The 14,795-nt window shown below is 41.0% G+C and overlaps 1 protein-coding gene across 8 annotated transcripts in view; it reads right to left on the reverse strand.

The window, feature by feature from the left end:
- The window catches only part of DOCK7 (dedicator of cytokinesis 7), a 256,466-nt gene that overhangs the window by 196,413 nt on the left and 45,258 nt on the right, over positions 1-14,795 (reverse strand). For all 8 annotated transcript variants that reach the window (XM_060231922.1, XM_060231930.1, XM_060231929.1 and 5 more), the window contains exons 3-6: positions 5,439-5,614; positions 3,134-3,202; positions 624-753; positions 319-531 (exon numbers count right to left, since the gene is read on the reverse strand). In XM_060231922.1, the coding sequence (XP_060087905.1) occupies positions 319-531; positions 624-753; positions 3,134-3,202; positions 5,439-5,614 (588 nt within the window). The remainder of the gene's footprint in view (positions 1-318; positions 532-623; positions 754-3,133; positions 3,203-5,438; positions 5,615-14,795) is intronic.

The following is a 14,795-nucleotide window of genomic DNA, read 5'->3' on the forward strand; positions in this document are numbered from 1 at the left end:
CCCTGGGCTGGGCTGGCACCAAAATATATATAATAAAGTGACTGAGTGGAACAGCCATAAACAAACAGATAAGAAGGAAATAGATATAGGGGGTGCTCATCCAGCAATAAGAAAGAATAGGAAAATCTTGTGCATGAGAGAGGGATGAGGGTAAGATCTCCACAGCATCACATTCTTGAACTGTAAAGTACCACTTGCCCAGTAACTTACTACAAAAGTATCAATGTCAAAGAGTGCAAGGTGAGTGTGTATGTGTATGCTGGTGATCAAAAGACAGGCTAGTCTGAAGATCTCTCAAGTACCGTATTTTAACCATACCTCTTCTGGGGCTGGATGCAAGCCAAAAAGTTCCTTGTGTCTGTTGGATTTCCTCTGATCATCATTTTGATGGTCAATTTCTTCATTTGGAGTTCGATCCAAAAGATTTGGCAGCAGTGCATCTGGAAGGGAATTTTTCAGATCAAAAATACTGCAAGCCCAGCTGCCACGTGGTGTATCATCTATCGACATGGATCGTCGTTTAAGATCATCCTGAAATTGAGGAAATTAAATGTGATAAAATGATAGCTTTCTCTGTATTTAACAAAGCAAACTTAGACCAGCAGCCTCATAAGGAATCTTACTTGTTCATCCTGATAACCACTGCCATCTGGAGCCTCATCAGACTCAAAGATCTGCTTTGGTAGTCCTTTCTGTCTCTCCTTCTGCTTATCTAATGTGTTGGGATTAAATCCTGTTCCCAGTTTGTGATACCTATTCAAAACAAAATATAGTAAGGCAATATCCCCTCAGAAAAATAAGCCAAAATATTAATAATTGAAAGCTTAAGCGACTCACTAAAATGTTAATTACTCTGAACATCATAATCTTAATGTTCTGATTCACTGAATGAAACAGCAATTGCAATTTTGGCTCCTAAACTATAGCCCTTAGCTTCTTTAATTGGAAATAAGTGTAATAGATCATGGTAGAGTTTACTTAGATAATAGTGTAAGTTGACTATTAAGGCTATCACCTTTCCCTCTTTTAAAATATACAGATGCTGCAGTGTTAGCCAGACTCCACATAAGCAAAGATACCCTCAAGTGTAACCACTTAATTGATCATCACTCAGATACCTGAAGTGTATAATAATTTCACTGGATATAGTATAATTTAGTCTCACTAAATTGTCTACTTTGAATCATTAATCTACTAGAAATTTCCAATAAGTAAGAAATCTGACAACTGCTGCTTGCCAGATCATGTCTTAATATTATAAATAAAATCGTATCTAATTAATATTTAGGCCTTTTTGATATTCTGTGACTACAACCTAGAGGTTTTAATTAATATGTAGAATTCTGCATATACACAGTATTCTACTAGAACCCAATTATTTACATGTGAAAATAAGAAATTCCAATGATTGCATAGAAGAGCTCTTCAGTGAAAAGAATATGAGGATTCTGTCCATATGCACCTCTGGATCTTGCCTTGTGCGTCTCGCTAACAAGCTACTACAGCATATTAACATCTTCAATTAGAAAGTTTTTAAGTTGAATAAATACACACATATTACTCTCAAGAAAGACATGAGAACCAGCAAGGATTTCTACATCTCCCCTCCCCCCCAAAAAAAAATCTTAAAGAAGATACTGGGTCCTTTGTACAAGTAAAAGAAACCTCCTGGCAGGATGCTGTAGTGTTTTGGAGATCACAACTTCAAAGCACTACACCAGTCTTTCACATGTCTTCTTTAAGACATTTATCTAAGCATGCATGTCAAAATGCACAATTTTAACCATATAAAATCGACACACTCTTTCTTGTGCTAACAGAGCTAGTAGATTCCTCCTCCTCACTGCAGCCCCTCTATGTCACACTGTATGTGCTCTGTGACATTTTGTCCACAGCATTCACTTTTCAGAGACCACATTGGGATGCTGGGAGAGAGGGAAGGAAAAATTAGCCTCCAAAAACTGAAGACACTAGTGATTCATAGGATTTACCTCAATGTGACCCCTGAGGATAAAATAGAAGTGGTGTCCAGATCTCTGCTATGTAACAACATTTAATAGGAAGAAGAATTAAAGGAAGAAGAATTATATACTCCAAAATACATTTTCATGTTTCAGTAGCACTTTATTCAGTATGCCCACCATGGTGTGATCGTCCCAATATTCACTGTTGTCCAAACCAGTTGTTACTACTGCCTCTTTCACATAAGAGTATTCCTAAACAGGTCTGTTCAGAATCCTACTGAAGCCTTCTCAGTGGAGTTTACTCCCAGAAAAGTGGCACTATAACTATATTCCCTTGGCAAATGATCTTAAATGGTAGTTGACATGCAGCAACTCCCTCCCTGCCCTCTTTTTGCTTTTATTTAAACTATAAAGAGTGTAGTTCACTTGAACTACTAATGAAGAAGTCTTCGGAAATCTCAGAGTGCTTTTCTATCACACTGAAAATAAATATGACACTGAATATGACACTAGACCGCTGAATGCGACAGCTCAGAAAGGGTTGGCAAACACTGCCTGATGATAGTTGCCTTGGTCTATAGCAGAAAAGCTGGATTTCAGTCCAGCAGTACCTCATCTGACAAAGGGAAAGTTGACTCTCAAAGTCAAATTGAAATTGAAACTCCTGAGTCTTCAGAAAGAGAAGATTCTTTTTTCAAGTCTTTCATGCATTATTTTTGAAAATATTTTACACATTTTTGGCATTTTTTTCTCTGCCTCTCTTTTTGCCTTGTTTTATAAACCTTTGCATAGGTACTGCCTGCCTTTAAGATGCAGGACTGCAGTATCTCTGTTATACACACCCAGACCATATGTGTCATTTTAATTACAGACAATGAACTACTTAAAGTGTATGTGACATTTCTTATCTGTATAAGGCAAGTCCATCCACCTAAACTGCTTCCTACCAAAAAGTGAGGTGTGGAAACTTTAAAGAGGTTAGCCTCCTCTTCTCAAAAGTTATCCTCAATGGCAGAGTTTACAATACAATGTTCAGTGATAAAACAATATAGTAATAATAACACAATTCTTCTAAATATTACTGCATTCATCCTCTGAAAATGCTGCCCCCCCCCCCCAGCTCATCTCATGGGTTTATTTCCTCTCAAATACAGAAACATGCAACTTACTTTCTGTTTACAATGGCCCAATCTTCTGTGTATTTTCTTACACAATCCCTGACATGAGGGTCCATTTCACTATGGTGAAAAAATATATACAGAACACTTTTTTCAAACCACAAAAAATCTATTTTTTAATCTTCAAGCTGCTAGACTGAACTATGTTTTTATATTATACTAATAAAAACAGCTTGCATTATACAAACTCAAATATGTTCCCAGTCGCTCCTTACTCTGATTCATAGATCGTTAAAGCACACAAGGGAGAAATTAACTTCCTTCCACATGACGGTATGTACCTTAACAATTACAATAATTACGGGAAACAAACTGAATTTGGCCAGATTCAACAGTCAAAGTGACTGAATTTGGCCAGATTCAACAGTACCTGAATACTGAGGGCACTGCTGTGGTATCGTGTCACTGTACAATGTCTGATAGACTAAAAGATAGTGGAAACCAAAACCAAGTCACACTTTTTAAAGTCCATTGGTCAACTGGTGTAGAAGGGTGTAAGTTTAGGATACCACCGGCAATCATGTAAGAAGGCTCCTGAAGGCTGGTGGCCCAGAGGTGAAAGTTACCTACCCTAGTTGACCAAAGCAAGTCACTGCTTCCCCTCAAATGCTTGCCTTCATAGCCCTTGCTGTTCTTTTTCTGCAAGTGTCCCTCCCCTGATGCTTTTTTTACCTTTATGCCACAGAAGATGCTCCTCTTGAAACTATAGGCTAAGCTGAGTAAAGAAACAAAGAACAGCAAATTGATTGGGTGACAGGAAAAAGCAGAGGCTCCCATCTGGAGCTTAGCTCGTAGTTTCAAGGAGAGCAATGCCCTTCCCTCAAATCCATCACAGACTAGTGATGCCAGTTCTTGTCAACTCTGTTTCTTACGTAGTTTCCCTTTCTTTCAAAAACTTTCCCAGGGTATAGCTGTGAGTGGGGAAGGCTGAAAGAAATAAAATTTGTTCCTGAAATCCACCAGCCGTATTTGAAGTGTTCACAGGCTACATGGGGCTTCTAAAACTGTGATTTTATGAATACAGCAAAAAGCTTGTGACATTTCCCTGAAAAGAGGGAAAGCTACACCCATTCACTCAATTCTCCTATTCCTCTGCCTTTCCCTCCATGTTTTTTTTTCTTCTCTCTTTTGTACATCAACCAATATTTCTCTTGTTCTCTTTTGTGCCCCCACCCCTTAGCTCTGGCTTTCCTGCAACTATGGCTCTTTTTCCTCTTCCCTATCCAATATTTTATGACATTTCCCAACTATATCTCTCTCCTTATCACCCATTGCCAAATGCAATGCTTTACCTTTCCTATAAGAATGAATGGCAGTCCTTTGTTTAGAAGAAAAAAAGAAGGGAATGCGTTCAGAGACAGATCTCCTGCTCCCCCCAGCAGGCCTTGCCTGCAAGTATTCCAGAAGCCAGCAGCAGAATTTAATTAAAAAAAAATCACTACCAGTAATGAGATGGTCACTTCCAGAGAAAATGAAGTGAAGTCATGTCTCTTTAAGAATAATTGGAAATTCTATGGTAAAACCTGGCAATCCTAATTCAAAGTTATATAAAAGGAAAGGGGGCCCATTCATTATAACGTATGAAGAATGCTTGTACAATTTATCTGTTTAATATATATTTTTCATATTTATCCATGCAAGCTGTTTTAGCCAAAATGGTAGATTTCTGTCTCCCCGACCAACCCACCCTATTTCCTCATTGGTTAAATTTGCTTTAAATTTGTTTGCACACTGTCTGGAGCACCTAAGGTAGGATTAACAAAAATGAGTGCTTGATCAGATACACAGATAGATAAACTAAGTATTTATATGGTACTTTCTGTGTTAAGCACTTCATATACGTGGTTTTGTTGCAATGTTTATAACATAACATATGCTATGGAAGCATTATTGTTTTCATTTTGAAGATGTGAGTGGAGAGAAAAAATAATTTGCCTAATCTCACCTTGTGACTTTGTGGGAGAGCTTAGATTAGAACCAGAGTCCTCTCCTATCACAACTCATTCCCTTAAGCATTGTGCTACCCCAACACACAGCTAACCAATTTTAATAACTATTTAAACAAAACACAGCTACACAATTTTAATAACCGGTTAAACAAAGAATACTGATATAGGATGACTTTCTCTCTCAAGATGAGTAGATAGGATGACTTTCTCTCTCAGATTTAAAGGTATCTCCTAGAAGGAAAAACTAGGTCTAGCTCTGTCAATACTTTCATTTGGGTCATCTCCTTAGCCATGCATACTCAAGAGTTTATACAGGATCAAAGTGACAGGCTTTTTAAACTCCCTACCTCTCTTCAGGTACAGCTGACACAAGTGTTCTGCATTCTCGGGGAGTATAGATAACTTCAATATCATCTGATGGAAATTCAAGCAAGTCTCTCAAGGGACCAGAATCCATTGCAAGTGGATGTGTAAGAAGGTAATCTTCCAAATCCACGGGGTCCACAGGCTCAGTAAGAGGCACCTAAAACAAAATCAGGATAGGTAAAATATACAACTGGTCAAGAAAGAAGGGCAGCAAATAGTGTTAATCCCTCTATTGTCAAAAGCTGGCTTTCTTCCAGGTAAAAAAGCAATACATAGTAATGTAAATTTCATTATGAGTTATGTGTTCTATCCCATAGAAAGAAAATAAGGACAGAAATGAGAACTGGTGTGTAAGAAGTATTTTAGACAAGGCAGACAGCAACCAGCTAGTCACATAGACTGCACACTCATAGTCATCCCAATCAAGGTGCATGGACTGAATGATATCAGCAAGGGCCAGGTTGCTTATATGTCCTGCATGAATCATCTGTGCGGAACCCAGTGCTGAATTAGTGTCCCACAAGCAAGACCAAGATGATCATGCCCTTAAAGAGTTAGTACACTGGTTACTTTCCACTGCTCATTTGTATATTTAAGAGATCATTCAAGTGGTCAATCAGGATGACCAGAGTAATCTATTACATCTTTATCCTATCATACCTCCAAGGAACTAAGAACAGCACACAGAGATCTCCCAATCCCATTATAACTAGCATTACACTCCCCTAACATAACAAAACAATGATGATAAGAATAATAATGAAATAATGTATGCAAAGTGCTTTGAACACCCTTAGGTACTATCTAATGCTAACTTGTATTCTTCATGATCCAAAGGGGAACAATGGCTTGGTGAAGCCCACACCTACTGTATTTTTAGCAGTATTCTCTATTAGATTCCAGCACTCGCCACATCATAATATAATGATGCCAGCTGGAAAAAGGGGATAGAGGAAGCAGAGCTAGCATTACATGAGGAATCCCAAGGTCCTCTGTTATGATAATGTGTTCTGTCTGTAGAACTGAAGCCAACAGTCCCAATTCTATAGTGGAAATAACTACAGGAATGCAGCCTTTATAATACAACCAGCATACTCACTAAATCTAGCATACCAGACATTCACAGGACCAGGATCTGTCCCAAACCCTATATTTCTTTCAAATAAATCAATGTAGGCAGGTTCTTTTCCACAGAACAAGTCCAATAAACATCTTCCGTTTATTTTATACTGACCATTTATAGATCATTTTAATACAGTCTTCCGAATGCACTAGTTTGACACTTTACTTCTGACACTTAGGACAATCCAAACAGAGTACACCCTTTTAAGTCCATCAACTTCCATTATTTAGAAGGGTGTAACAGTGCTCAGGATGGCACTGTATGTGAGCCACTTTCCTTATACCATAAGCCTAGCAATGGCAAACCACCCCGTAAAAAGTCTGCCACAAAAAGGTTGAGATGCGATGTCACCCCAGAGTCGGAAATGATTGGTGCTTGCACAGGGAACTACCTTTACCTTTAAACAAAAGCACCAAGGTAATTCAGGAGACAGCAATTCCACCTTTAGGCATAACCAAGCCATGAAAATCTCAGTACTGTTTAGTTGCTATGTCAGACTAAAGTAAAGCCTCAAGGCAACACCTCCATTACTTTCCAAATCAATTTCAAATGTAAAACAAAGCCTATGGTTTGACCTTCCATCTCAAAAAGTGCTGCAAAATTAGTGAACCAGCACTGTATAAGAGAAACGCCCAGGCGGATCATTTAGATGAACAGCCTGCATCACAAGAGAAGTCACAGGGTTCAGAAAACCTTGCAATATCTAAATAGCATAAACAACATAGAGCTTCCACATACAAACAAGAAGTGATTATGGGAAAGAACAATACCTTGAATTTAAAGCAGGAGTACTAAAGAGAATAACAGCTAAAGAGGGCTAGTTAACCATAAAGCCTAAAGTTGCTCTTACAGAGTCAAGATTTGGGGGCACAGGTAAAGAGGCAGTGTCACTTCACATCTACAATTACACATCTACAATTTAATTTATTTACATTAATCACAGTTAGTATATGACCATATTCTCAAATGTATATGACTTCTTGTTTAGACAGTTCTGAAGCAGAGCCAATGTAAATATAACCACCTCCATGTTTTTCTTCTGCTCCTAGCCTCTTCCCAGACCAGTGTCTTTTAAAGAGACATCTGACCAACCACTGGGTTTTAGATATTTGCAAACTGGACACTGCCATCAGCCTATCATCAGCTTCATCCAATGCCACTTTAAGTATTTACAGTAAACTGTCATTCTACACAGATTGCTTTGTTATTTTAACCTCCCACCTGATAGTTTTTATTTAAAATATTTATAGGCCATCTTTCCTTCCAACCATAGCAAAGTTCCAGAGAGCTCAAAAGCCCACATAGTATCAGTTTGGTTGGTCCTCTGTTTGGCTTCTGTTTTTAGAATGACAGCAGAGCAACATTCAGCATTTCCATTTACTTATCAGTGGCTGATAATGAATGCAGAACAATGAGGTTATGAAGAAGAAAAAGATTTCTGCAGAAAAGCACAACCTGGTCTCATTGGCTTTCTCAAAAAGGGAAAAGCCTCCAAAAGGAAGAAAAAGGACTACATATACATCCCCTCTTGCATGGAATCCTAGCAGTGTGAGTGAAAGGGAGAGCAAGTCCTAGCTGTCCACCACACCCATTAAACTGAAGGAAACTGTCAAATGAAAGGGAAGCACTTTCCTTCCCCTTAAAGTGGAAATGATAAACAAAACAAAACTCCTCAGTGACCAGGAGAAGAACGCAGATGTTGATGCCCAGCACCAGGCCTTATTTGGGGCAAGAGCTCACAGGAGTGGAGCTCTAGAACCTCTACATTTTATTGTGCTCTTTCTTTCGTAACACCCCCCCCCCCCAAAAAAAAAATGCTTCTGGACTCCGTTGATCAAACCCCTTGTGAGAATTTTGCTGAACTCTTAAGTTTTGACAAACTTTCTATTATTTTTCCCCACAAAAATGGGAAAATAACCAAAACAGATAAAGTAGACAGATGAAAATCTTCATCATGCCACTGTGACCACATAGGAGAAAGAACTTTTAAAAGTATGATGGGAGTAAGGTTTATTATGACAATAATAATTCAAGAAACATTTTAAGGTAGATGCTGAGACGATATAATTCAGTAAACCTTCTGGTGATGTCAGGGGTGTGTGGCATATGCAAATGAGTTATGCAAATGAGTTGTGCTAATTCTGCTAAATGTCTCCTGCCCAGGGGCTTTTTTGTAGAAAAAAAACCAGAAGGAACTCATTTGCATATTAGTCACACCCTCTGATGTCACCAGGGCTTTTTGTAGAAAAAAGCTCAGAAGGAACTCATTTAAATATTAGGCCATCCCCCCTGACATAGCCATTGATTCACAAAGGACGTTTTAATAGGAAACAACCAGCAGAAACTCATTTGCATATTAGGCCACACACCCCTGAAGCCAACCCAGCCAGAACTGTGTTCCTGCTCAAAAAAACCCCTGGCTCCAGACAAGATAAATCCATCAATGGCTACTTGCCATGGTGACTAAAAGGAACCTCTACATCTAGAAGCAATAAATCTCTGAATAACAATGCAAGAAGGCATCATCGGGGGAAAGCTTTGGCCTCTATAACTTGTCTGCTAGCTCTCCAAGGCCATTGTGTGATACAGGATGCTGGATTAGATGGACCACTCACTGGTTGATATAGCAGGGTTCTTCTTGTGTTCTTATGAACCTCAGGCACCCCTGTGGCTGAGGACAACTACTGGGAGATCCCTGGGTCCTTTGCTGCCACAGAAGATGAAATAACATCCACTATGAGATTGCAGCCAAAAAATGTCTGCAAAGAAGAGAGTCATGTCCTTGATCTGCAGACAGTTTTGGAGCTGAGATTACCTTTGTCTCTGGGAAAAACCAAAAGAAGAGTCCTGTGCAATACTCCCTCTAAGCTGTAGGGTCTTGTAAGCAAAAACTCTCCTTTGTGAGCTACTGGCATTAAAATTGTGAGCTACTGCATAAATTAGTTTGCTCTGGGGCCATTTTTCTTGAGCTAAGACAAAAATGTGTGAGCCAGAGAATAAAAAACTGAGCTGGTTCACACTAACTCAGCTTAGAGAGAACACTGGTCCTGTGGAATCTTGAAGACTAACAAATCTTTTGCAGCACAAGCTTGAGCACATTATAGCTCAATGAAGATTACAAAAGTGTATGTTACATTAAGTTTACTAGTCACTGAGATAACACAGGACTCTTCCAATGTACTATCTCCAAAATGTTAAAAATTTCTTCCTTTCTCTCCCTGTCCCATCCCCACCCTGCCCACCTGGTCATATCTGAACACTGCTTCCTGCTATCATTGTTTTCAAAATCTGGGGAAAGCACAAATGTGTATGTCAGAGCAGCATCATAAAGCAGCTACAACCTTAAGAACTAACTGCGCTAATTTCACAGGCAGAGATTAAAGGAAATGTGACTAAAACTGAGTTGAATCAGCGTGCCAGGATTTTTTAAAAAAAAGTTTTCATCCTCTCAGTGGAAAAGAGATCTCATCAGTTCACCACTGGCTACTTACTAGTCTTAGTGCATAGTCACTGTCACGTTTCACCCTAGATTAGCATGCTTCCTGAGCCAAACTATTTACCACTCACATCCCTATCACTCACTTATTCCAAGTTGTTCAAGGAAGAAAACCTGGAGCTATCCTTTCAGTCCATACCACAATGCCTACATAAAGGCAACTGGGCAAGCAATATTAACTATTTAAAAGCCATTATACACTATGCCCTGATATATCTCATATAACAACAGTAGAACAAAGGCAAAAGAGAGACAGGTGGCTAAATATGGCCTACCTCTTTCAAGGACAAACACAGAGATCCTATTAGTCTGTATTTTGCCAGTCTCTAGTTCATTTTCAAATTCAAGCATGATTCAATGGCTATCATTCAATGGTTATGATTCAATGGCTAAAATAATCTGCTTCAAAAGAGTCAACAACCCCTGGCAAAGTCTTCTCTTGGGGGAATACAACATACACAAAGATAGAACAAGTATCTATAGCAGACACAAAATATACACAAATTTTCCCAGTTTAATAACATGTTTTTGTTGTTGAACAGGAAGCAAAGTTGGCTACTTAAAGAAGGAACCTCATCCTGAAAGGTGAATTCGACAAGGGCCACAAGAGCTCAGGAATGTTCAGAATCAGATCAAGCTTCACATTTTTTTCTCCCTCGGCCTTTTCAGATAACTATCATAGCATGACCATGTAAACAAACATAAATGTCAAACTTGGAAGCCAACATTAGCCTCACCATCTGTGCAGCCAGAAATACTGCCCATCACTTGAGTGAACAGGCAAAGCACAAATTCATGGTTATGAACTAGTTTGTGTCAGCTTATTGGCAGATGAAAAACAAGCACATTATTTTAAACTCTGTTTTTTATGGCAGAGAGGTGGAGAAAGAGAATTTTGGAAGGTCAACCTCTCTCTTTTCTGGCTAGAGCTATCATTATAAGGGATTTGTTAATACCACCCACCAAGTGACCAGGTTGCTAATTTCTGTTTAAAAAACAATTTCTAGACCTTCCTTCAGTAAGCTGAATCAGGGTATGGGATATCACGCCAACCTAGATTTCAAGGTTTTTAAAAGGAAGGTTGTACAGCAGTTTCAATTCATAGAAACACAGAGCTGGAAAGACCTCAAGGGTCATCTAGTCCAACCCCCTGCACAATGCATGAAATTCACAACTATCACCAGTTGGTCCCCTCACTCCCATGGTCTATGCCCAGAGGAAGGCAAGACTCCTCCAGGATCCCTGACCAATTTGGCCTGGAGGAAAATTCCTTCCTGACTCCAAAGTGGCGATCGACATTACCCTGGGCATGTAAAAAAGGGTCATGAGAGCTGAGCACTGACATCCTTCCTGCCCTCCTCATCATCTGACCATCTAGCCCACAGGTGTCAAACATGCAGTTCAGGGGCCGAATCAGGCCCCCAGAGGGCTCCTATCAGGTCCTCGAGCAACTGGCTGTCATCTGCTTCCTTCTCCCTATATCTTGCTTCCTTCTGCATAACAGCTTGCTTTGCAAGGCTTATTCAATTGCACAAGAGTTACAGAGCAAAACCTCTATTTTCTCCATTGGTTGAGGTTGAGGCTCCTCCCTTGGGAAGGAAGGGGGGAGGAATAGCTTGCTCTGCTAGGCTCTCTTAATTGCAAAGTAGAGCTACTGAGCCAAGTCTCTCTTCCTTCTATTGGCTGAGGCTCCCCCCCCCAGTCCCCTGGGGAAGGAAAGAAAGAGCCAGAGCTTCCTTTGCTCAGTTCCCTGGTTTCCATGGGAGAAATACAAAGAATGATTCTTTAAGACCAATGAGTACTAACGTTTTAAGCTTGTTTTAAGTTTTAAAAAAATATATATTTGTGTTTGTCTGTGTTCTTTATAAAATTTATATCTCTGCTACATAATCTTAAATAGGTACACACATGGCCCGGACCGACATGGCTCGGCCCAACCCGACGTGGCCGGACCGACAAGGTCTCATTTATGTCAGACCTGGCCCTCATAATAAAAGAGTTCAACACCCCTGATCTAGCCTCTGCTTAAAAACATCCAAAAAGGAAAGCCTACCACTTCCTGAGAAAAGCCTGTTCCACTGAGGAACCACTCTAAATTCACTAAATGGCCAATTCAAATCAGGACAGAGAAACATAGCTAACTTGTAAAAGATAACAAAGCTCTCCAGTAAACCATAGAGAAGCAGAATGTCAAGCTTATTTTTTGTTTTCCCTCTTCTCTGATTTTAGAGTCTAATCAGAAACATCACCATTTTATTATGTGTTAACTTCAGGAAAATTTGGCATTCAATGACCTATACTTGTCTTATAGTCAATCAGAGCAACAGCTGCCCTGTACAGAAATCTTAGTAATGCCACTGTTTATATTCATTTCTGAAAGTATGCCAAAAGCTAACTCATGTATGTGCACACCTCACAGTCCCACTCAGGAGCCAGAACTAGAAACAAGCAAGAAAAAAACTACAAATTGTGCTTTGTGCTCAAAATGAGCCGATTCATGGTTCGTTCCAAACTGTTTTGATTGATCATGTCGTGCCCAAACATGAAAATAAACCGGCTTTTTTTCTTGGCGTTGTTTGGTTCTTGTTTGGTGAGCTTGCTGGGAGTGAAACTGATTGTGAGAAGCAGCATCAGGCTGGGGAAAGCTGCCATGTGCTTCTAGTCAGTTTCACTTCCAGAAAGCTGGGAGGGGAGCAAAACCAACCAGAAGCTGCAGGACGACTTCCCTTTCTTTCTCCAGCTTGAAATACTCCTAGGAAAGCAGTTTACTGGGGCATCTGTATAGGGGGGGGGGGGGTGCTGAAGTTCAGCCACCCCAAATCCAATTTGCACCAAACCTGGACAGCAGGAGGACAGTCTACTGAAGAGTTTGCTGCTCTACACCTTCCTGAACCAAAGAACCATAAAACGGGTCCAGAAATATTTTTAAAAAAACAAAATAAAAAACCAAACCAACACAAATCAATCAATCAGGCAACTCAATGAACCACAAAACAAACCACCACTTTTGCATTCCATGCCCATCCTTAGCCAGAACACTCCCTTATTTTCAAGGAAGGAAGGAAGGCCGGCCGCCAGCCGCCCCCCCCCCGCTTTCGGCCCCCTCCCTCCCTCTCTGCCGGCTTACCTTCTCCCAGGGCGTGGCCTCCCCTCCGGGCGGGCTGGCCAGGAGGCACAGCGGCGGCTGGCGCTGCTGGCGGGGCTGGCGGCGGCTGAGGAGGAGGCGGCCGAGCCCACCGACCCGGGGCCTCCCGCCATGCCGCCGCCGCAGGCGCTGCCGGCCTGCCTCCCGCTCCGGCCACGGCCTCCGCCGGGGCCCTACTCCAGCGAGAGGAGCCGGCGGGCCACGCGCGCGGTCGGGGAAGGCGGCGAGTGAGGGACCGAGCGTCCCTGCGCGTGCGCACGGCGGTGTGGCAGGCCCTACGCCACCCACTCTCCTGGCCCCGCGCATGCGCAGAGCCCGCCACACCGCCGTGCGAACGCACAGGGACACTCGGTCCCTCACTCGCCGGCTCCCCGCTGGCTAAACCGGGATCTCTAATGGTCCCGGTATAGCCAGCCCGGGAGGCGGGAATTGGGTGCCAGAATCGGGACTTTCCCGGGTGACCGGGACGATCTGGCCACCCTACAGCGTGCAAGCCAGCAGTCTTTATTTTTATAGGATTTTGGTCTCAGATTTTGTCATCACAATCAAAAGACTCGCACAAGGGACATGCAAAACATTTGCCGAAATCTACCATGGCAATTATCCCGAAATAACTTGTCTCAAGGTGACAGACGTAAGAACATCTCTGTTTCCCCACATTTCAAAAGTCCCAGCTGGGCTTTTGTCTGGGTAGCTAAACTCGTGATACTCCCATACTTGTGAAAGGTCACAGTGTCAAGGCACCATGCAACAGCTATAGGGTACTACAGATGTCACTACAGAACCAAGTTCAGCTCTTTGTAACTGTGATAAGAGCACTGGGAAATAGCCTATTAACCATAGCTAGAACAAAGAATCACTAATGATGGCTACCTCAGTAGAAAAATGCTTTTCCTTCTTCAACACCACATATATTATAAAGGAATATCCTAAAGCTATACATATGCTGCTGCAAACAAATATGCCCATAGCCCTTAACTAAACTATGATAAAAACCTGATTGATTGGGCTTATATAAACTATTAGCCTTCAGTCAGTTCCAGCAAAACACATGCACAGGTGTGGAGTTAAAGGCTGTCAATACTTTCAAAGTCTGGTTTCAAAAGTTTATAACTTGACTGTTACAAGGACGTTCAAACGTTTTGTCTTTAAGGCTCTATTATTCTTCACTGTTATGCCCTCTTACTTGATTTGAAAATAAAATTCCGCTTCCTATCAACTGTGTCCTTCTCTGGTTGTCAAACACAATATTTTGCTATATTTTAGTGCCTCTCTCAGCCCGCCAAAGCTTGTTTCTATTTACTCTCTTACTTGCATCCCTGCAATATCATCTACTACTACTGCTATGTGTTAGATAAGCATGTCTATCTGTTATTCCACATGTCCATTGTATTTCCTGGTGCCATTTCATAGTGTTCTGGAATCTGATGAACAAGCTATTTTCTCCAGGCAGGACAAAATCTTTGGCAACTGCATCAACAGAATAAACCCACTCCATATACTGTGTTCTCAGAATCTCCTACATGCTTTACCTACCCCATGGAAGAAATACCGACTCAACCTATGACAGTGCA

Source organism: Heteronotia binoei, chromosome 2 (assembly GCF_032191835.1).
Source record: "Heteronotia binoei isolate CCM8104 ecotype False Entrance Well chromosome 2, APGP_CSIRO_Hbin_v1, whole genome shotgun sequence".
NCBI classification, from domain to species: Eukaryota; Metazoa; Chordata; class Lepidosauria; order Squamata; family Gekkonidae; genus Heteronotia; species Heteronotia binoei.